This window comes from Cenococcum geophilum (assembly GCF_001692895.1).
Source record: "Cenococcum geophilum 1.58 unplaced genomic scaffold K441scaffold_23, whole genome shotgun sequence".
Classification (NCBI taxonomy): Eukaryota; Fungi; Ascomycota; class Dothideomycetes; order Gloniales; family Gloniaceae; genus Cenococcum; species Cenococcum geophilum.
Window position 1 is genome coordinate 1,141,248 of NW_027137581.1, and position 24,888 is coordinate 1,166,135.

Genomic DNA, 24,888 nt, shown 5'->3' on the forward strand with positions numbered 1-24,888 from the left:
AAAAAAGTTATTTTGCATAAAGAAAGGAAAAGAAGCGCTTTTTCTATTTTTACGGAGTACAGGAATAGCTACTAGAAAGTGGCTAATAGCAGCAAGATCTTTAGAAGGAGGTAACTCCTACTAAGCTTTTAGTAAATAGATATTAGTGAGTAAAAGGATAGAATTAAACTAAAATAGGATAGGGATAGGCGTTAGGGTTCTTCTATTTTTATTAAGTCATTTTTACTCTTTCCCTTTACTACCTAATAGTTGTAGCAATTTAGTACTTTACTAGAGAGCTGTAAACCCTAAGGGTTTATAAACTATTAGGATATAGCTACTAGTATATATAAAGCTGCCTAGAGAGGATATATATATAGAACTATAGTGCCATAGCCTAGAGGCTGCACGCGTAGTATTGTACGTAGTATAATACAATAGATTAAAAAAGAAAAGAAAAGAATAAGAATCTTTAAGGCAAAAGCAGTTTTCTATATAATTAAAAAACTAGGTAATATATAAAGAGGTCTATATTTAAACCTTACGGAAGTTCTATATAGTTTATATTACTACTATAGTAGACTATAGAGTATAATACTAGTAGAAAAGCAAATCTAGAGACTACCTACTAGTTTCCTATGCCTTAACCGTCCCCTATTACAGCTAGCTTCTATAAACTATTACTATTATATACCTTATCCCTCCCTAGAGCTTATTACAGGCGTAAAGGGAGTCTATTATTCTTTACGCGCCCATATCGCCCTAAGTGTTAGAAAGGGATATATTTACTTATTTATTTATTTATTAATTGTAAGAGATTATTAATGTCTTTAATTAGGGGCTGGGGGACGTTAAATTCGGTTTATATCTATAAGAATTATATATAGGTGGGCTTGGGATAAAAGTATAGTAGTTATTTACTATAAAGGGGTACTATTAGTAGTAGTTTTTAAGATCTCACTATTCCGTGTAAAACTTTTCACTACTAGCTCCTACCCGCACGCTATATAACGTCTTTATATCAGTTTTACTAAACCTAAAAACCAATAGATTTATAGTTTAGGTTACCTAGCATAGGTACAGAGTCTGATTTTAACAGTTCTTATAAGGTAAATATAAAATGTTTATATAAAGTAATAAAAATACTAGAATTAATTATATATATAGAAATTATTATAGGCCAATGGGGAAGGAAATTAAAGCCATTCTATAATTTTGGCTTTTATGCACTAAAGGGTTAAAAGCTCTTATACCACTTAGTAGACATAGAAAGACGACCACTTTACATGTTTATTCTTTAAGGAAAACGACACAACTTTACATCTCAACGATGGTTGACCCGAAACTTGCCACCGAATCTAGTAGACGGTGTCGTTGCTTTAGGCGGCACACTTCCCAGTCACCCTAGCCATGGTTCCCGTCATACACCGGCCCTCCATTAACGCTATTCGTTGCTTAGGCACAAGCCTCTTTTCAAACTGAGAACGGGAAACAGAAATCTTGGCTTCGTAAAACTGCACTAAGGGACTGAAATCGGGCCACCTTTAGAAATAACAGAATCTAAGAGAATGGTGGCGTTTACTATGGGTGGACTCCAAGAAATATAAATCGTACAAACTCTGAGCCAATTGGGGATTTGCCGTGCGGGTAGGGCCCTTCGCAGTAATGTCACTAGTTAGGTTACTTATTCGGTTTAGTTCGGTTTTACCATAATTAAAGCCTTAACCGGTTAAGTGCTCTAATTAGCTGGATCTGGATTAGTTTTTAAGCTTCTGTGGTAACTAGATAACTAATAAAACTAGATTAAGCTTTGGTAGTGAGGATTTATATAAGGGCAAATAACAGCCTATTAAGCCGTATATTAAGGACCGTTCTATAGTAAAGCGACGTCCAATTTAATCCGCTGAACTTTTATAAATAAGCGGATTAATCTAGGATGGTTAATTTAAGGCAGTTAATCAAGCTAAGGTAGTTAATCCTACCTTATTGCGTCGCCCTTATCACTACGCTTATCGCGTTGCCCTTATTACTACCCTTATCGTTTAATACTACCGACCCTATAGATAGCTTTATTTCTGTTACTAGCTAATTAACGCGTAGAGGTGGTAGTAGCTATATAAGCAGCAGTCGTACTATAGGCAAGACTCCTGCTGTTCCTCAAAAACGTATTAGTAAGGCCTCCAGTAGTAGAAAACGAAAGCGCCTAAAGATAACTGCAAATACAATTAATCTAGAGTCTCTTACCTATTATAAATCTGAATCTAAATCCTTGCTAAAGCCTCTACCGTTATTACTCCTAGTAGCTAAGCTAAAACGAATTAAGCTCTATAGATAGTAGTACTAACAAGTTAACGAAATCGCTGGCTAAAGACGTGGTAAAAAGAGGTCCTTGTATATATAGGGTGAGGGAAAAGGCTTCCTAATAGTTTATAAGACTATAGAAATTAAGTACTACTACTGCTGTTAGTATTTAGATAAGAAGAAGGATAAGATATATAAGCCACTTAGTAAGAGACTCCGCTAATAGCCCTGCCTATTTACTAATTAGTAATTAGCGCTTAATAGTAACTCTACTATTTTTAGCCACTAGAAACAAACCTATAGGATTAATTAAAAAGGTAATTTAATTAAGCCAAAAGGACCGATTAAATAGTACGTTTAGTAGTAAGAGTATATCTAGAATGTCTAGTTTAAGGCCTTTAAGCTGCTGCTGATTCGGTGGCTCGTATACTACCATATTATATTCTACCAGATTAAAAATACCTACTTCCTAGAATTAGTTTAGTATATATATAAAGGCCTAGCGAAGCTAATTCCTACGCGTAATACTATATATAGCTAGGTAATAAATAAGTTTAGGAAGCAGAAATAATAGCTATAAGATAACTTACACGAGGCTTAATTAAATATTTACCTATCCTTTAACCTTTAGATATCGCCAAACTACTATATAATTATCGCGATTATTAGCTATTATATTAATAAGAACGGCCTCTAATAGACGAAGCTTCTTGCTATATGGCGCCTTAAGGGCGAATATAGTGGCGCCAATTAAGCTTAAATTGTTCTAGATATAATTAGCAAGTATAAAATTGGTGGAAGGATTAGATATTTTATGCTTAATAACGCGTTTAATAACAATACAGCTATTAATTTAATCTTAAGGACGCTTTATCTAAAGATATTAAAAAAGCAGCAAAAGCGTTATCGGCTGCAGTATCTTAGCCATATAGTTAACCTAGCTGTATAGGCTTTCTTACTAGGCAAAAAAGCAGACACTATATTAGAGGAATTAGAGCTGGCTTATAGTAGGCATAACTTTAAGTTAATTATAAAGATCTAGAGGAAGCAGGGCGCTCTTAAATAACTCTATAACATTATACAATATATCTAGATATCGCCATAACGTTATAAAAAGTTTTGGAGCATTATAGTAGGCGGGGGGTGGTTAGAATTTAATATGCTTAAGGTAAGTATAGAGATTTAGTATTAAGATTTTAGCAATATTCGCTACCGTAACGTCATAACGGAGGCTTTTTATTAGCTGCGGTGACGGGTTTTATAATTTCCGGCCTACAGTTGCAATATTTAATTTTTTGAATTTATTAACTAACTTATTAACTAGCTTATCTAAAGCAACGTAACGCGATAGAATTTATATTTTAGTTCTATTGTATAAGCTATTAATTACAAGCTATAAATATAACAATTCTGCGATACCTATATGCCAAAACGTAGCGAAGGCCTTAAGAATAACCGTCTTATATTACACTACTAGTTCCTCCTTAAAAAGCTATCCTCCGTCCTTTAGCCGTTTTATAAAGCTACTATATATAGCTAGGGCCATAAGTATATACTTTCTCGTTAGTTTACTACTATAAACTAGCTCCTTAACTACACCTATAATACCTAGATTAATTTTTAAAACCTCCGCCTTAATTATAGCGATAGTAAAGAATATACCTATCTTAAAGCGGCAGCCTGCGCCTTATAGGAGAAGTATAAAAAGTACTATAACTCCGCAGACAATAGCGCCGCCTACTATACCGCATAGGTGCTTTTACTAGATAAGAAGTAGTAGTAGTTTTATTAGGAATTTAATTATAATAAGATTAAGAAGTACTAGGTTACTAGTAATCCTAAAGTTCTAGATAATCGCGGCATTAAAGGCCTAGTAGAGGACCTCTGGCTAGAGGAGTATAAGGGCAAGTATAGTACTCTAGCCGTCGTTAAGCTCTTATTACTAATTCGCTATATACTAGGTAAGTAATTTAGTAGGTTAAAAGAATATAAGTAGATTAAGGTAGTACCTATTTACAGGAGCGATAACTATTAAGGCTATATTTAGAGCGACCGTGAAGAAGCTAATAATCCTCTAGCTTACTAGAACAACGTCTATTTATTAAAGCCAAATCTCGCTCAGTTCGCCCTTAATATACTAGCTATACCGTTAATAAGCGCCAAATATAAGCGTATATTTAGTTCTACTAAACACCTTCTTACTAACTCCCGAAACCGTCTTAAAGCTAATATTATTAAAGCGAATAAGTGCCTTAAGTCCTAGTTCGGGCGTCCCTAAGCTAAAGCCTTTATAAAGGGCATTAATCCTAACGTTAATAAGCAGTATAAGGAAGAAGCTACTGCTAAAGCTACTAACGCGGTAAGTAATATAACGGGCAACTTAACGGGCAACTCAATGGGTAACTTAACAGGTAATATAGATAAACAAGCTGGCGAGCTAAAGGATAAGAAGGAAGATAAGGAAGAAAATAGGGGCGATAAGGGTAATAAGGAAGATAAGGGCGATAAGGGCGATAAGGGCAATAAGGGCGATAAGGACGATAAGGACGATAAAGACGATATTATTAAATACACAATCATTAACGACTGATATGCTGCTTAACACCATGCCAAGACTCGCGATAGTATATATAAGCTTTAAATTAGTTAAAACCAGCTAACGTTACTTAAGCTTTATAAGCCTTCTATCTACTATTTCCTTACTCTATTTAACCATTTCACCTTATCCTTAACAACTCTACCTATCCTGTACACTATATAACACCAAAATATATACAATTAATCTAGTTTTACTGGTTTAACCGGTTATATAACCGGTTTAGGACTCTAATTTAAATTTTGGATCGGTTTTAGCCTCATTTTTGTAACCTAACCTAACCGCTGACATCACTGGCCCCTCGCTAAAATTATCTGCGCTAGGTAAAGTCATCATCGATTAACGGGAGCGGCTTCTAGATGCGTCTATATAGCCAGCCGTTTGGAAGCATCTTCCCGTGTTCTCATGCAAAAGGATTGGAAGACGTGACTCCACGTATTACGCCCAGCCCCGTGGGGTGCGCCTTGTACGGCGCACATCACGGCTACCAACCAATTCACTGCTCGAGGTTACACTGCCTATCTCAGTGACAGCTGATAACGCACGGAGGACTGGCAAGCATCACCTTTAAGGCAGAAACGTGGTGTTATTAATGGCGTCGGCTATCTCCTCACCAACTCTGGAGATTCTATAGAACCTCCACATTACACTCAATACTTGTACCGACCCGTAAACTTAATATACACAACGCTACTCGTTACAAGTTACACTACTTTCCGTCCCAACCCTAGCTACACACTGTAACACTATATACGAGCAAGCGCGAACATGTATGCTTAGAAGCTTTCCGAGAACGAAGTGCCTGTCCCCTAATATCTTTCTAGGTGCTCAGGAGCAACCGTAATCAAAGATTATACGGATGACAAGGGGAATAAAAAGTCAACTTCGACTTATGAGAAGAAGGATTGTGGCCAATCCACGTGTTCCGACTCCATCAGTTACGAATCGCCTCAAAGCAGTTCAGATATGGATATTGATAAGAATAAGGAACCACCTCAAAGCAGTTCAGATATGGATATCGATAAGAATAAGGAACCACCTCAAAGTAGTTCAGATATGGATATCGATAAGAATAAGGAACCACCTCAAAGCAGTTCAGATATGGATATCGTGAAAGATGAGGAACCTAGTTCTTAACGGACAGCAAGCAGTTAGGTTCATATATTATATATTGATAAGGACATATCATAAAGTGTAATGGATTTGCTATTCGTTTGTGGACTTCGATCTAAATATACGACTCTTGAAATGTTTTACGATCCTATCGACCTATGGAACTTTAGAAGTCACATCAGTCCTTGGTCGAACGATAAGCGTTCAAAGCTCTAACTGATTAACCAAATACGTCGTAGATCTGTCGAAGCTAACGACGACTTCTTAATGTATATATAGAGGCTCTAGAACCACGTTCAAGAGAACAAAGTCCTCATTCTTGATCGTCCTGTTCGACAGATCCTATCATTCCTTCCGCCCATGCTCTAATCTTTCTCAGCGCGATTTTGTCATTTTCTTTCTCTGAGGTGTCCAAGTTCTGTTCCACCCAGCCTCGTGTACCTCCAGAGATTAGTTTCTGGCCAAATGGCCTGCAAGAGCCTAGGTCAATAATAACCACATGATCGTGATTATCAACCATGATATTGGCAGGATTCAGGTCGTTATATGCAAGACCAAGGGAGTGAAGATGTTCGACAGCCGACTCAATACCTTTTATTGCTCCAATCGTGTCGAAGCTTGCCGGGTCCTTCCTGAGCCGTGCTTCTATTGTTTGAAGGTATTTTGTCAAAGCGAAGCCAATGATGCGACCTCTCTTAATGACAGATCCAAGATAGTAGACGAGGTTTGGGTGTGGGTTCTTCTTGAGAAGTTCCAGTACCTGGATTTCGTCCAGAAGAATTTTTGGGATAATATTGAGCCCTTTAAGTCTCCCGTAATTTGAGAGATTCGGCCGCTTCAAGTAATAGCCGTTTCTCGACGTGACGTCTGCCAAGGTCGTGTCTTCTGGTGGGATAGAAAAGATGTCCTCATCCGGGATTCTCTTAAGGCTGTCATTGACTAGACGAAGTGTGGGGTCTCGTTTGGCGCAGGTCGCAGAGCCGAAGAAGGCATTGTCATCCTCGTCTACGTACGTGAATGTTAGATGCGAAAGCCTCTCCTCCCCAGGTTCTGCTATGAAGAATTCGCTGAGACTGTGTAATGACTTAAACGATCGCACTAATCCTTCAGTGCTTCCATCCTTGGCATCGCTCATCATGAGACACGGTGGGGCCAGGAATGAAAAGATCGCGTAGAAATGAATATTGTAGCTAAAGCTATCCGTTGGGAAAAGTGGTGTAGGGATCAGTTAGGCTAACCTGGCTAAAAGCTCGGCTCACATGTCCGATACCGCCGATCGTGCCAAGCAAGAAGGGTTATCAACTGGTATAGAATGCACCGCTAATTGCTTAATAGGCTAAAAAGTCACGTGTTTAGCTAGCTACCTAGCTAAGATCCTTGTATATCTACGGCGCTACCTATAGCTAAGCTGTAGATATACCTTATATACTTATATATTTAACTACCCGCTAATTAGGGCGCTAATTAATATAAACTATAGTATAATTTAGGGCCTAGGTATATATGAAAAAGGTCTTCCTTTTTAATTCTAAATCCTTAATTACGGTAGTACGTCTACTATTATATCTATACAATGGCGCTAACCGACTATATAGAGATTAATAATGCGGAATTACGCACTAACGCGTACTATATCCTCGCCTTTACACGTGCGGCTAGGCCTAATAATATATCTTTAGCGTATAACCTAAAGTATATAGAGTATAAGGTAACCTCTCCCCTAAAAGTATTATAGTTATAGTTATAGCTAATACGTTATCTAGCTCTAGGTCTTCTATAAGCGAAAGCAGTACTATAACGGTAATACTATTCTAGAGGATAAGCTACTTTTTTTCCTTATTAAGGAGGTTATAGGCTAGCCCTTAAGGGTAAAGAGCTGTAAAGCTAATAGTAAGGCGCCCTAAGAAGAGACACGGCTCTTATTATTACGGCACTAGTAAAAACTAGTAAATTGTAGCTGATAGATATTGGTAGATTATGGCAGATAGTTGTAGATAGTCGCAGATAGTTTTATATAGTTTTAGATAATTACCGTTACGTGACTAGAGGATTGTATATAACGTTAATCGGCGCCGCCCTCCGTCTCCTTTTCTTTCTTTAGCTTTAGATCCTTGTTTATAGACTACCAATTATATAGGCTTACGCGTCCCTTTTGCCGTGCTCGTGCCTTAATTAATTAAGTCGCTAACATTATCTAAAGCTTAAACTACCCTTTCTTTCTAAGAAGGAACTTAAATATATTTATAGGACTATAAATAAGAATAGAACATAGAAGTAGATTTAAAAACTATTACCAGAATTTAAAGAATAGAAAAGAATAATAAGACTTATAAAATAAGTATAAACTAGAACCCCTATAGAATCCTACTAAAAGTTACCCTAATAACTATACCACTATGCTAAGAAATATAGTAGCTGGTAAAGTAGCCGTAGGACCCTTAAATACCTCTAATAGTAAAATAGCAACTAACTTAAACTCCTAGGAGAAGCTTATAGTAGCTAATACTAAAATTAAATAACTTTAAGAGCTGCTTAAAGCTAGAGAACCCCCTATACTTAGTAAAGAGTTATTAGATACCTAAAGACTTGCTATAGTCCTTAAAACCCTAGCCTAATATATAGTATTAGCATTATTACGATCTATAAAGGTCGCGGACCCTCTATTACTTATAGACGGAACTAACCCTATATTTAATAATTAGAAGCTTTAATTACAGAATAAGCTTAAAATTAATATAGACTCTTTCCTACTACTTAGGCTAAAATAGCCTATGTCTTTAGCCGTACCGGTAGGGATATATAGACGTACTTACGTCCGTAATACGTATAGGACTTAGCAGATCCCTTCCTCTCTAAAAAAGAGATAATTATTTACCTGTCTTCTATTTATAAGGACCCCTTTAAGGTATAAAACGCCCGGCTTAATTATAAAAGCCTAAATATAAAAACAATAGAGACTTTCTTAGCCTTTTAGACCCGCTTTCTATGCCTAGCTAGCTAGGCTTAAATTCCCTAGAAATATCTACTGCTAGACCTATTTAATAAGCCCACTCTAGACTTACAGCAAGCCGTACTGCTAGTTTTTACTACTATATAGACGCTAAATAAACTTATACACTAGCGCTTAGCTATTAACTAAGGCCTCTATTATATTAAGGTACGCACTAAACGGTATAAAGCTAGAAATCCTTCTAATTAGACTATAAGTAATATAAGAACGGCTTATAGTACCCTAGTATAATTTATAACTCCTATAGCACTAGCCGTATAACCCGCCGTTAATTTAGTAGCTAGCTATATAGCCAGTCCTACTATAGGTCTGGCTTATACTCGACCTATATATAGCAACCCCTATAAATAGGCCCTTAGTAATTAAGGAGCTTATTTCTTATATAGTTAAAAAAGCTACTATATAAAGGATTGCTTAATAAACGTAAAAGCGGATAAAGTTCTATTAATCTAGAAAGGTAGTATAGAGTTAAAAAAGAGGAACCCTAAACGAAGACTTCTCTTTAAAGTTAAAAGGGATTAATATATTATATATTAATCTAGGTCAGCTAATTAGTAGAAAAAGCTGCACTATCCCTTATACTTTATTTTGTAATAGATATTAGGTTTTAACCTCTACTTTAGCTAACTCTAAAGTAAATACCTTTGCCTTAATAGATACCTAATATACTATAAGCTAGCTAACTTTTTAAACATACCTATTAAAGAACTGCCTAAACTAATTCCTATTTATAGGTATAATAGATAAATAGGGCCACCTATTATAACTATCTTACGGATCTACCTCCACGTTAATAGACGAAGGTAGTATAATATCCCCTTTCTTATTATGGACCTAAAAAGCTATAATATAATTATAGGGAGAAAATAGCTAGTCTATTTAGGCGTATAGCTTAATATATAGAATAAACGGCTTATCTAGCCTAAAACCCTACCCCTAACCCCTTCCTTTATAAAAGAAATTGGCATTATAATAGAAAACCTTATACGGCACTAGATTAATACTATTTATTAGGCTAATGCTATATATAGGGACTAGGCCTTTAAAAAGGATATATAGCTTAATCTGTAACAGATCTATATGCTATACCGCCCCTAAATTATATATATTACGTTATCCGCACTAGAGACCTAAGAAGTCCGTAGTAACCTAGCTAAGCCCCCTATAAAGAACTTAGGCCCTATAAAGCCGTAAAGAAAAGCTAGAAATATTAGACGCTATACTAAACTAATAAATAGAAAGGATAATTTATAGAAAATAGAATATAAGCTAAGAAAGACTATAAACCCTATACCGCAAAATATAGCCTAATAGATGTCTGTAAAGAAACCTACGGACCTTCTACTAGTTAATATCTACAATATTAGCGCCGTAGAATTCTACTAGAACTTAGTTTAACCTAATACTATTACCTTTATAACTAGCTTATATAAAATTAATTAAATAATTAAGAAAAAGAAAAGTAAGCTTAGTAGATAGGAAAGTAAGCTTAGATAAGAAGCTAGTAGAATAAAAACTGCCCTATTAATACTAGGAATTTAAGGACATATTCTCTAAAGTAGCGTTTAATATACTTCCGCTATACTAACCGTATAACTATAAAATTAAGATTAAGCAAGATAAGAAAAATACCTATAGCTTTAACCCCCTTTACTAATAGTTTATTACCAAATTATAAGCTATAAAGTAGTACCTTATTAGTAACCTAAATAAGGGCTTTATTAAGCCTAGCTAAGCCCCTTTTAACTCGCCTATTTCCTTTATTAAAAAGCTAAATAGAGGACTTTATTTCTATATTAACTACTATAAGCTAAATAATATACTCTTTAACTACCTTAACGACTTCTATACAGCCTATTTAGATAATATTATAATCTACTTTAAGAATAAGCTAGAATATAAGGAGTATATCTATAAAGTTCTATAACGGCTCCGTAAGACTAGCCTCTAGGTTAATAATAAAAAGTTAGAGTTTAGTGTTAAGCGTATAAAGTATCTAGGTTTTATTATTAGTGTAAATAGAATTAAAGCTAACCTAGAGAAAATAGCTGTAATTAATTAATGGGTACCCTTTCGGACCGTAAAGGGGGTATAATTATTTTTAGGGTTTTATAACTTCTATTAACGCTTTATTAAAAACTATAGTAGAATTACCTAGCCTCTTAACTAACTTACTAGAAAAAACTAGCCCTTCTATTTTAACACTATATATAGGTAGGCCTTTAATAAGCTTAAAAACGGCTAGTATTGGCTCTCCTACTTACTTATTTTAATCTAAAATGGCCCTTAATACTAGAAACTAATGCCTTAGACAGCGTAATAGCTAGTGTTTTTTCCTAGAAGTAACTAGATAGAGAATAGTACCCTATTATATACTATTTAAAGACTATAATAAATACCAAGCCAAACTACTATATCTATAATAAAGAAATGCCAGCTATTATCTCTAGCTTTTAATACTAACATATATAGCTAAAGGGGCCCCTAAGCCCATTATAGTAGTTTTAGATTATAAGGCCCTTAAATACTTTATAATAACTAAGGCCCTTATAGTATAGCAAGCGCGCTAGGTGGATACCTTATTTTAGTTTAACTTTCTAATAATATATAAGCTAGGCGCTATTAACTATACGGATACTCTTATAAGGCGTAAATAGGACCTAAATAACTAGATAGCTGTAAAGATCTCCTTATAGATATAGACGCTACTATAATTAAAGCACCTTAATCCTTAAATATAGGTAGAATTAAGTATAAAATCTTTAGAAGCTAAGATATGCCCTATTAACTCCCTAGAACTTAACCTTATTAATAAACTACTATAGGTAAACTGTACAGCCCCTTTTTTATAGGAGTACTATTGTGGGAGGGTACGACCACTCTCAGATAGGAAAGTCACAGTGCCGTCTGTCTGTCTGTCGGTCGGTCGGTCGGTCAGTCGGTCGGTCGTCAGTCGTAATCAATCAGTAGGAAAGCAGTCAGTAAGAAGAAAGGAAAGAATGTATTCCGGTCGGTCGTGATCGAGAGAAGGAGAGAAGCCGAAGGCTCGATATATACAGGAAAATGCCAAGGCACTAAGTAGTGGCCCATTTTACCCCACTACACTATAAAAAGGTAAAGGATATTACTAGCCTATAGTCCCTTAAAAATGGACTGCTTAAGTACTAGGTATAGCTAGTAGTAGTAAAGGAATAGAACTTACGGACTTAGCTTATTGCCGAAGTATATACCTAGGTCTTTATAGCCCATCTTAGAAAAAATAAGAGCTATAGAGTTATTTGTAACCGCTATTACTAGCCTAAAATAGTTATAGATATTAACCGTTATATACGGAACTGCGATTGCTGCTATAGATCTATAATCCTATAAAATAAAACCCTAAAACTATTAAAACTACTCCTAATACTAGAACACCCCTAGTAGTATATCTCTATAGACTTTTATAAGCTGCCTATAGACTGTAACGGATATAATATAGTTATAATTTTAGTTAACCGCTTTAGTAAGCGCCTATTCTTAATCCCCTATTATAAGAATATTAATACTAAAGAGGCGGCCTAACTATATATCTTCTATATTTACTAAATCTATAAACTACTAAATACTATTATATCCAATTATGGGCCGTAATTTATATCGGCTTTCTAGAATAAGTTTACCTAAATCTTAAGTATTAAGCTAAAGCTTTCTATAGTATACTACCCCTAGATAAATAGTTAGACGGAAATTATAAATTAATACTTAGACTAGAGACTTTGGCCCTTTATTAACTACTTCTAAAATAACTAGGCTAAACTACTACCCCTAATAGACTACGCCTAAGCAGCCCTACCTTATAACTTTATAGGATTCGCCCCTATCTAACTAGAAATAGGCTACTTACCCTATATAAGCTTTAACTAGGAAAGACTAAAAGGACCCCAGACTATATATAAGAAACTATCTTATAAGGAAGCCTAGCAGTACACCAAGCGCTTAGAAAAAGCCCAGATAGTAGCCTATATAAATTTAGAAAAGGCCTAGAAATTAATATAATAGTAGGCAAATAAGTATAGGTAAGAGCCTAACTTTACCGTAGGAGATATAGTCTGGGTTATAATAAAGAATTAGAAAACGGAACGACCTAGCCATAAGCTAGACTATTAAATAGTAGGGCCGTATAAGGTCCTTAAAAAGATAGGTAACTTATATAGAGTAAAGCTCCCAGATTTAATTAAGGTTTACCCTATTTTCTCTCTAGATAAGCTATATTAAGGCGCCTCCGTATATACCTAGTCTATCTAGGTCTAAAAGTCTTCCTTCCCTTTAGCGGTTAAGCTTATTCCTTTACTGCCGTAGCTCTTATATAAGCTAAATATTTAGGAGATCTTCTTCTAGAAGGATATCTATTTGCTTAGCGCCCTCTATAGCTATTATCCTTAACTCTATAGCCTCCTTTAGTCTTTCAAATATAAGGGTACTAGGCTCGTCTGCTACGGTCCCTATCTTTTCCATTATATGCCTATAATATTCAATAGGGAGTCCTTATATAAACTACCACCCCTTTTCTTATACAGTAAGGTTTTCTACAGCTACCGCTTTAGCTAAAATAGTGGTAAAATCTTATATATAGTAACGTAGATTTCCTAGCTGCTCTGCTAACTTCCGAACAAATGCCTTAATAAAGTCTCTTAACTCTATTCATTAGTAGTAGTCATCCGCTTAATATTTAGCCCTAAGCTTTCTTATAAGTTTTATCCAGTCACTAATTACAAACTTAGGCAGACTTTAAACCTATATCCCTATCTAGTAATCGCAGTACTTTAAAAGGCCCTAGTGCTTCTCCTTGCTTATTATACAATATCGAGTATATAGCCATTTATACTGTTTAATGAACTATAATACGTTCTATCCTATAAAGTAAAAAGTCCCTATAGTTCCTAGAGCTAGCATCGGCTAAATTATAACGCAGATCTTATCTTAAACCGGTAACTACTAGTTATAGGGTAATATACCTAGAGCTTCCTTAGGAGCTTATAGGTGGTTTTTACGGTGCTTATCCTTCGCCTACTAAGGGTTATCGGTCCTAGGTGTCGCGGGTAAACATTATAATAGGTCTGCTTATATTGCCGCCTAAGGTAATAGCATCCTAGATAGCTGTTCTGGTGTTAGTTTATACTTAGCAAAAGACGTATAGACTTTAGTTCCTTCTAGCTGCTTCTTAATACCTAGAGGTCGGTCTTCCTAAAAGAGCATAGTGTCTTTATCTACGGCCACTAGGTCTTAATACGTCCATCTATTTTAACTTGCCGTTATTCTATATAGTAGGGTACTACTAAACCTTATGCTTTTACCTATATCTGCTTCTTTACGGAATACCTTTAAAGCTACTACTAACACAATCTAGATAACTTAAAAGAAGATAAAACTAAGCTAGAATAGGTAGCTTTTAAGAGCAGATCTAATCTCGTATACTTATAACCTTACTTAGTATTCTCTCTTCTATTCCTAAAGGGCAGCGCTAACCTCCTCTACCGCCAGTTACGTTAGATCTCGTTTCTATCTAATTAATTAGCCCTTAGCTGCCTATTGTCTCTATATCTCTAATAAAGCTCTAGCCATATCTGTGCGTAGATAGATAGTAAAGATATTAAGTAACTCTAACCACCGGTAAAAGTTATCTAATTAGCTCGCTGGTTCGCTTAACGTCCTTACTAAGACCTTTTAATTTCTACCCTTTTTCCTTCTGTTTCCACTCTTTAGCCTATATATTAAGTCTAGCTGTCCTATCTTTTCCGGGACTGGTTTCCCTTACTATCCAATACTGCCTAATTCTCTTCTTCTACTATCTCGTCTGTTTAGCTAGCGGTTCTTTTATAGCTAGTTGTTCTTCTACAGCTAGCGGCTCTTTAGTAGTTATAGTATGTTCCTATATATATATAGCACTAGACTTCTAATCTAAAGAGCTTACTGTTATCCCTATATAAAATGCTATAAAGTATATAGAAGAGTACAACCACTCTTAGATAGGAAAGTTATAGTGCTATCTATCTATTAGTCGGTCGGTTAGTTAGTCGGTCAATTATAATTAGTTAGAAGTAATTAGTAAAACAGTTAGTAAGAAGAGAAAGAAAAGAATATATTCCTAGTAGGTTCGTAATATTAAAAAAAAGGGAAGCAGAAGGCTTAATAAATACAGGAAAATGCCAAGGTACTAGGCGTAAGCCATTTTACCCCACTACACTATATCTCCAATTAATAACTTAGAGATAAGAAATATCTTTAAGGATAAAGGTAAAGGGGAGGGGGATAGTATTACGGACCTTATATTAATAGGAGTATAACTACTAAAAAGAGATATAAATAAGTTAGTTAAGATAGTATAGAATAAAGGGTAATTAAGTTACGTAGCTAGCTGTGTTGCAAGTTTAAAATATAGAAATATAAAAACGTAAGAATATAAAGCGTACTAATGTACTAACGTACTAATATACTTAGTATATTTCTTAGAAGTAGTATTATATATTTAAAGGACTTCAGTCCCTACCTAGATAGTTATTTTCTTTATAGTAAATTTTAGAATATAATTAAATTTAATCTATTAGGTACCTACCTTACTAAGTTTAGAGTTATTTTATTTATTTATCTATATACCTAGCCTATTAATAAGTCTACCATAATATTTCCTATAAAGCTTTGTTATAACTTACTAAGCTAATACTATATAAAGAGACCGGGCTATTAGCGACTCAGTTAATCGAGATATAAGTACGGCAAGGGGGTCGCGCAAGCTTATACAATTGGATTGTCTATAAACGAGAATCTAAAGCTAGGGAAAGGAAAGGAGAAGAAGAGCAGCGCCGTTCAATATTTTATAAGATCTTTGCGTTACGTAACCGCAATATACGGCAATCTGTAACAACTTACCGGTGTGTAGTTCTGCTAAGTCTTACCAGTGCTATAATATTACCTCCCCCTCTAAAAAAGCCTGCCCTTAGGCTTTATTGCTAAAAGTCTTAGTAAGAGAATCTAACTAATTAGATAACTTTAACTGCCGGTTAAAGTTTCTAGATATCTTAAGACCTTATATAACTAAGAAATTTCTAGGGTATTTTTGTTCTTATATTCTTCTAGTAGCTTATTATCTTTGTTATACCAGCATTCTATCCACTTATTTAGGTACTTTAGCGGTCTGGGTTTATTAGGGTAACGGCTATAAAACTTCTAAAGCTTATAGGGACTACCTATAAAGTTCTATATAGGGTACTAAGTGAGATCTAAGTTATATCCTTTCTAACTAATACAATATTTTAATATTCCCTTTATAAGTTTACAGGTTAGTATTTCTTTAATTTCCTATTTATTATTATTATTAACTTAAATTAGCAGGGGAGGTTTATTCTTTTATTTGGGTAGTAGATTATTTATAGCTTTCTATAGCTTATCCGGTAAGAAGATAGGGTGAACTTTAATTAAGTCTGGGAGCTTAACCTTATACAAGTTGCCTACTTTATTAAGAATCTTATATAGTCCTACTATCTTATAGTCTAGCTTACGGCTAGACCGTTTTATCTTCTAGTTCTTTATTATAACCTAGACTATATCGCCTATAGTAAAGTTAGGCTCGCGCCTATACTTATTCGCCTGCTATTTTATTAATTTTTAAGCCTTTTTTAGGTTTGTCCGGGCTACTTTCTAGGCTTCTTCTAAGCGCTTAGCGTACTGCTGGGCTTCCTTATAAGATAGTTTTTCACGTACAGTCTAATTCCCTTTTAGTCTTTCCTAGTTAAAGCTTATATAGGGTAGGTAACCTATTTCTAGTTAAATAGGGGCAAATCTGGTAGAGTTGTGGGCTAGGGTAGCTTAGGCATAGTCTATTAAGGGTAATAGTTTGGCCTAGTTATCCTAGAAGTAGTTAATAAAAGGCCAAAGTCTCTAGTCCAAGTATTAATTTATAATCTCCGTTTAACCGTCTATCTAGGGGTAATATACTATAGAAAGCTTTAGCTTAATACCTAGGATTTAGGTAAACTTATTCTAAAAGGCTAATATAAACTACGGCCTATAGTTAGATATAATAGTATCTAGTAGTCTATAAATTTAGTAGATATAGTAGATATATAGTTAGGCCGCCTCTTTAGCATTAATATTTTTATGATAGGGAATTAAAAACGGGCGCTTACTAAAGCGGTTAACTAGGATTATAACTATATTATATTTATTACGGTCTAGAGGTAGCTTATAAAAGTCTATAGAGATATATTACTAGGGGCGGTTAGGTATTAGGAGGGCTTTTAATAATCCTAGGGTCTTATCTTATAGAATTATAGACCTATAGCAGTTATTGCAGTTCCGTATATAGCGGTTACCAATAATCCTACAGGTCTTATTTTTTCTAGGGTAGGCCGTAGAGACCTAGGTATATACTTTGGCAATAAGCTAAGTCTATAAGTTTTATTCCTCTACTACTACTAGCTATTCACGGTACTTAAGTAGTCCACTTTTAAGGGACTATAGGCTAGAAACGTTCTTTGCCTTTTTGTAGTATTCCTATAAAGAAGGGGCCGTACAGTTTACCTATAGTAGTTTATTAATAAGGTCCAGTTCTATAGAGTTAATAGGGCATATCTTAGCATCTAAAGAGTCTGTATTTAGTTCTACCTATATTTAGGGGTTAAGGTGCTCTAGTTATAGTAGCGCTTAGGTTTATAATAAGATCTTAGCGGCTATCTGGTTATTTATATCCTATTTACGCCTTATAAGAGCGTCTGTACGGTTAGTAGCGCCTAGCCTATATATAATTAGGAAGTTAAACTAAGATAGGGTATCCGCCTAGCGCGCCTATTAGGCTATAAGGGCCTTTATTATTATAAAATATTCTAAGGCCTTATAATTGGACACTACCTAAATAAACTCGGGGGTGCCTTTTAGTTGGGCTTGCTAGTGCTAAAAGCTAGAGATAATAGCTAGTATTTCTTTATCGTAAATTAGGTAGTTTAGCTTAGTATCTACTATAGTCTTTAAATAGTAAGCAATAGGGTGCCATTTTTTGTCTGTCTACTTTTAGGAGTAAACGCCAGCTATAACACTATCTAAGGTATTAGTTTTTAGCATTAAGGGCCGTTTTAGGTTAATATAGGTAAGTAAGGGAGCAGAGACCAGTCGTTTCTTAAGCTTATTAAAGGCCTACCCATATACGGTGTTAAAGTAAAAGGGCTAGTCCTTATAGGTAAGTAGGCTTAGTGGCCGGGTAATCTTGCTATAGTTCTTAATAAAGCGTTAATAGAAGTTATAGAACCCTAAAAATAACTATACCCCCTTTACGGTCCTTAGGGGTACCTATTAGTTAATTATAGCCGTCTTTTCTAGGTCTGCCTTAATCCCATTTATACTAATAATAAACTCTAAGTACTTTATATACTTAACACTAAATTCTAACTTTTTAATATCGGCTTAGAGGCTAGCTTTCTAAAGCCGTTATAGGACTTTATAGACATGCTCTTTATATTCTAGTTTATTTTTAGAGTAGATTATAATATTATCTAGATATACTATATAGAAGTTATTAAGGTAGTTAAATAGTATATTATTTATATATCGTTAGTATATGGCTAGTCCGTTAGTTAGTCTAAAAGGTAGTACTTTATATTTATATGTTTTATAATAGGTCCGAAATATAATAAGGTCTTCTAATTTAGGGTCCATCTTAATTTAGTAAAAAGCCTAGCGGATATTAAGCTTTATAAAGATCTTAGCTCTACTTATTTAGGCCAAAGTCTTATTAAGTAAAGGTAGTGGGTAGCGGTCTTTAAGGGTTAAATTATTAAGCTTATAGTAGTTAATATAGAAACAAAGTCCTCTATTTAGCTTTTTAGTAAAGAGAATAAGTAAGTTAAAAGGGGCTTAACTAGGCTTAATAAAGCCCTTATCTAGGTTATTAATAAGATACTGCTTTATGGCCTATAATTTAGTAGTAGATTACTATTAGAGGGGGCTATAGCTAAGGGTAACCACCTTATCCAGCTTAATTTTAATTTTATAGTTGTATGGTTAGTGAGGCGGGAGTATATTAAACGCTACTTTAGAGAAGGTGTTTTTAAATTTCTGGTATTAACAAGGCAGTTTTTGTTCTACTAGCTCCTTATCTATAAGCTCGCCTTTCTCTTAGGCTAAGGCTTCTTTCTCTTTAATTATTTAATTAATTTCATATAAGCTTAGTATAAAGGCAATGGTATTAGGCTAAACTAGGTTCTAGTAGAATCTTATAGCGCTAATATAGCAAATATTAACTGGTAGAAGGTCCGTGGGTTTCTTTACAGATATTTATTAGGCCGTATTTTACGGTATAAGGTTTATAGTCTTCCTTAGCTTATATTCTATTTTCCGTAAGTTATTCTTCTAGTTTATTAGTTTAGTATATTATCTAATATCTCTAGCCTTTCTTTATAGCTATATAGGGCCTAAGTTCTCTATTAGGGACTTAGCTAAGCTACTACTAACTTTCTAAGTCTTTAGTATGGGTGGTGTAATATAGGTAGTTTAGGGGCGGCGTAGTATACGGATCTGTTGCGGATTAAGCTATATATCCTTCTTAAAAGCCTAGTCCCTAAGCATTGCATCGGCCTAATAAATAGTGTTTATCTACGGCCGTATAAGGTTTTCCATTATAATACTAATCTCTTTTAAAAAGGAAGGCGTTAGGGGTATAGTTTTAGGCTAGATAAGCTACCTGTTTTATATGTTAAGCTATAAGCCTAAATAGGCTAGCTATTTTCTCCCTAAGATTATATTATAGCTTCTAAGGTCCGTAATAAGGAAGGGGATATTATACTACTTTTATCCGTTAACGCGGAGGTAGATCTATAAGATAGTTATAATAGGTAGTCCTATCCGTCCGTTATAACCGTAAATAGAGATTAGTTTAGGTAGTTCTTTAAGGGGTATATTTAAAAAGTTAGCTAGTTTTATAGCGCACTTTATATTAATTAAGGTAAAGGCATTTACTTCTAAGTTAGCTAAAGTAGAGGTTAAAACTTAATATTTATTACGAAATAAAGTATAAGGGATAGTGTAGCTTCTTCTACTAACTAGCTAATCTAGATTAATATATAATATATTAATCCCTTTTAACCCTAGAGAGGAGTCTTCCTTTAGGGTTCCTTTTTTTCTAGCTTTATACTATCTTTCTAAATTAATAGGACCTTATTTATCTTTGCCTTTATTAGGTAGTTTCTTATAGGGTAGCCTAGTTAACCGTATAAGAAGTAAGCTCCTTAATTACTAAGGGCCTATATATAGAGGTCGCTATATATAGGCCGGGTGTATACTAAACCTACAGTAGGGGTAGCTGCGTAGCTAGCTGCTAGGTTAATAATAGGAGTTACTAATCGTGCTAGGGCACTATAGGCTGTACTTATAGTATTTACGGCCTAGTTTATAAGGTTTCTAGTTTTTAGCTAATTAGCGCGTGCCTTAATTTAACGGAGGCCTTAGTTAATAGCTAGGTAATAGTCTATAAGTTCCTTTAACGTCTATACTATAGTATAAGCTAGCAATACGGCCCGCTGTAGGTCTAGGGTAAGCTTATTAAAGAGGTCTGGTAGTAGGTCTTCTTAGGGGATTTAAGCCTATTTTTATTTTTTTTTATTTTTTTATATCTATTGTATTATACTACGTACAATACTGCGCATGCAGCCTCTAGGCTATGGCGCTATAGTCATATATATATAAATCCCTTAGGACAGCTTAACATATACTAGTAACTATATCCTAGTAGTTTATAAGCCCCTAAACTAGGGGTTTATAGTTCCTTAGTAAAATACTAAGTTATAAATAACTACTAGAGAATAAGAAAATGGTAGAAAACTATAAGAAATAAGAAATCCTAACGCCTTTCCCTGTCCTTTTGTAATTTATTTCTGTTTTTTTACTTACTAATATCTCTTTTTTAGAAGCCTAGTAGGAGTTACCTCCTATAGATCCTGCTATTATTAGCCACTTTCTAGTAGCTATTTCTGTCCTACTTAGAAATAGAAAAAGCGCCTCTCTTCCTCTTTATATACAAAATAGCTTCTTTAGAGAGAGAGAAGAGCCTAGTTTCTTTCGCATTTCTCTTCTTTCTTCCCTATATAGGTTGNAGTCTAGTAGTAGATGTCTAGGGGTTTGTAGTGCTCTACATTCCCTAAAGCATCTACCTTCTTTATCCTCTCCTATTACTTTAGTAAAGGATTTAAAATAGCCTTTTCCTAGCTTTAGCTAAAAGAAAGCCGATTATAGCCTTTTAGGATATTTATCCTTAGGGGCTTTAAGAGAAAAGGAATAGCTTCCTTTACAGATCCTAGTATAGTGTTTTCCNTTATTCTTATTCTGCTGCTAATTGTTTTTCCACTATTCTAGTATCTCTTCTCTTGCCGCTCTCCCTATATAGGCTAAGGAGGTATAAGAAGATTATTGTTTTCTTCTAGAAAGGCCCTTTTTAGCTAGCTTATCTGCTATTTCGTTTCTATAGATTCCTAAATAGCTAGGNACCCAGTAGAAGTTAATAGAGATCCCCTTACTAGCTAAATAGGAACAGCTTTGCGTAATTTTAAAGACTAGTTCTTGCCCCCCTATAAGAGAATTAAGCTATAATCTCTTAATAGCCGCTTGGCTATCTATAAAGATATAGACTTGTTTCTCTTCTAGTCTTTATTATTTTAGGTGTTTTAGGGCCCTATAGACTGCATAAAGCTCTACGTTTATAATTTCTATATAGGGTCCTAAATTCCAGTTCGTTGCATATTTAATCCTATTTCTCTCCCCTATTTTATATATAGCAGCTATATTTAATTTATTGTCTTTAGAGCCATCTATATAGTATATATCTACTAAGTCTCACTCTAGGGATTCTTGTAGATTTTCTACTAGTCTTAGATGTTCTTGTACAGCTTCTTCTTTACTACCCCTTAAGATAGAAAAGAATGCAGAGATAGGAGGAGACCACGGTTTTTGCCATTCTAAAGAGATTCTCTCTATTTTCCAGGTTTAAATTAGCTGCTAAACTCTAGAGGCTAAAGATAGTAGCTATGTCTTTAGCTGTAAGAAGTACTTTATAGTAGAGTTTTTAGGGCTAGAACTAGAGCTAGAATTAGCTGCTAATTCGTCCCTATCTTTGTTAATCTCTTCTATATAGACCTTCTTAATTACGTGGTTTTCCTTAAATTTTAGGATTCTTAATGCGTAGTTATTGCAAAGCTTTTTAAATCTAATTCTAGGAGGAGGAATAGAGGCTTCGATTTCTATAGCTTAGCTAGGAGCAGGTAGTTATATATTAGCTAGTAATACAGTAGAGTTCGACATACCTGCTTATCTAGGCCTCTACCCTAGTTTTCTAGTACTTTAGTCCCAAACTACAAGCAGTTGGCTGCCACCACCAATCGCATAGGGATTCTCACCAGTTCTTATAGATATCTTATAATAGGGTTGGCCCAAGTACTAGTCCGCCCCCTAGCAGTCTATATAAGAGTTTCCTCCTAGGGTTAGTACGCTTTCGCACAGCTTAGGAGCCTTCTATAGCCTCTAGTTTCACGCCTCTCTTTATTATTTCCGCCGGCATGGGTATAAGCTGCCATTTATAGGGGTTGTAACTCCCGTCTTACGCACCTACTTTTGGCGTAATCCTATAAGGGCGTTGTAGCTGCATCCTGCAATATAGTTAGGTATACCTTCTACGGTCAAGGCCTAGTTAAAACCTCTCCTACCTAAGTAACTCCTGTTTACTCCATAAGCACGTCTTATTGGCATACCGTCCTAGCAAAGCGAACGGTTCTGTCTGTTAATATACTAACACGCGCATCCGTTCTCTTAAGCCACGTAGTAGTCTCTCCGGCTAAGACGTGATTTTACCTACCTATTAGGTATACTAAGGGTCAGAGCCCAGCTAAGGGGTGAGGTCCTTAGAGCCAGCAGTAGCTACTACGCACTACGCCCTGTAGGAGGTTTTAATTCCCGTTTCGCGTTGCCTATAAGAGTCTCCTTATAATAGGCCGACCGTGTCTTACAAAAGGGGGCCATAGACCAGGTCCCGTGCCAGGTAACCTACTCCCCCCTCTCCTACTAACCAAGCTTGTGTCCCCCCTCCTTATAAGCTGGCCTGTGTCTCTAACTTATTAAGTCCTCGTACAACTGGCCTGTGTTTCCTTAGAGCCTCCCCCATATATATACGCAGGTTGCGTACACCACGCCTATTAAGACCCTCCTGTGAGTCACCTAGTCGAGCGCCATGGAGCCGTCGAAGCTGGCCTGTGTTTCCGCTACCTAGAGCTTTGCCCGTGTTTCCACCTCGTCGAGCCGTCTGGTCGCCGTCTGGTCGCCGTCACGTCGCCGTCGCGTCGCTGTCGCGTCTGTCGTCCAGGTCGCGCGCACCACGCCTATTAAGACCCTCTTCTAAGTCACCTGGGTGTTGTATACCAGATAGGCCCTCGTAGAGGGGCCTTAACAAGTTCTCTAGGCAGGGCCTTAATAAGTTTCGTACGATTCTACGACGCGTTAACCTTAACAAGTTCTTATAAAAAAGAGGTTCCCTACGCCCTCGCCGTGTCCCTACGGTCTCAGAGCTAGTGCAAGCCAAAGGGTGTCCTGTTATACGACTAGGACGCGTCTATGTTAACTAGCTAGGTGATAAGGCCAGTTTCGGGCCTGGCTACGAGCCAGGTAGTCGTATATCGGGTGGTTTTCGTATCCCAGTTTCCCTTGATGGCCCCCCTAGATGGTAGAGCAGGAGCCCTAGGCGGGGGCAGTAGGACTCCTGGTGTTGTTGAGGGCGATGCTTTGTACGATGCTTCGTATGCGTCGCAGGCTCAACACCACAGAACCGCGACGACAGCGCGCTGCACGCGCTGCGACGGCTCCCTACCATCGCCTCTGCACTTGGCCATCAAAAGAAACGATTTCCTGATGATGTTTCCACCCGCGGCGACGTGGACGCGTGCAGTAGGGCTTCGCGGGCTAAGCCTATTTAGCTAGGTATAGAAAGCGGGTTTAGAAGGCCGAAAAGGTCTCCGTTATTTTTATATTTAGGCTTTTATAGCTAAGGCGGGCGTTTTATACTTTAAAAGGGTCTTTATAAATAGAAGATAAGTATTTAATTATTTCTTCTTTAGAGATAAAGGGGTCTGCTAAGTCTTTAGTATATCGCGGGTATAAATGCGTCTAGGTATCTCCGCCAGTACGGCTAAAGACGTAAGCTATTCTGGCTTAGGCGTTAGGGAAGTAGTCTGTATTAACTTTAAGCTTATCCCGTAATTAAAGCTTCTAATTATTAAATATAGAGTTAGTTCCATCTATAAGTAGCGGGGGATCCGCGACCTTTACTAATCGCTTTAGTACTATATAGGCCTTATTTAATCTACTAAGGCGCTAGAATAGGGCCTAAAGGACTATAGTAAATCTTTAGTTGTCTAATAATGACTTATTATTAGATATAGGGGTATCTCTAGCTTTAAGTAGCTCTTATAGTCGTTTAATTTCAGTATTAGTAGGCGTAAGCTCCGCCTAGGGGGTTAAAACGTTAATTATTTCTTCGTCTAAAGTATTTAAGGGTCCTATAGCTGCTTTACCTACTACTATAGTTCGTGGCATAGTGGTAGGCGTATTAAGTAATTCTAGGTAATTTCTTTAGGGGTTCTAATCTGTGCGTGTCTTATAGGTCCTTTCCTTAGGGTTCTATTCTTTTCTTTTAGGTCCTGTCCTTATAGTCCTAGTAATATCCTTAAAGTCCTATTCTATATTCTTATCCTATTTATAGTTTTATAGATATATTCAAGTTCCTTCTTAGAAAGAAAGAGTAGAGAGAGCTTTAGATAATATTAGTAACTTAGTTAATTAAGATATAAGTATAGTAAGGGGGTCGCGCAAGCCTATATAATTGGAT

At 35.8% G+C, this 24,888-nt stretch overlaps 2 protein-coding genes across 2 annotated transcripts; one reads left to right on the top strand and one right to left on the bottom strand.

Moving 5' to 3' along the window:
* Positions 1-5,513: 5,513 nt before the first annotated feature.
* Positions 5,514-6,137, top strand: K441DRAFT_660432 (uncharacterized protein). The gene is made up of 2 exons (XM_067648697.1): positions 5,514-5,646; positions 5,701-6,137. Coding segments are annotated over exons 1-2 (315 nt in total). The 5' UTR covers positions 5,514-5,644; the 3' UTR covers positions 6,014-6,137.
* K441DRAFT_660433 (uncharacterized protein) lies at positions 6,068-7,185 on the bottom strand. The gene has a single exon (XM_067648698.1). The coding sequence runs from the start codon at positions 7,125-7,127 to the stop codon at positions 6,303-6,305; it is 825 nt and encodes a 274-aa protein (XP_067503659.1). The 5' UTR covers positions 7,128-7,185; the 3' UTR covers positions 6,068-6,302.
* Between the last annotated feature and the right edge of the window lie 17,703 nt (positions 7,186-24,888).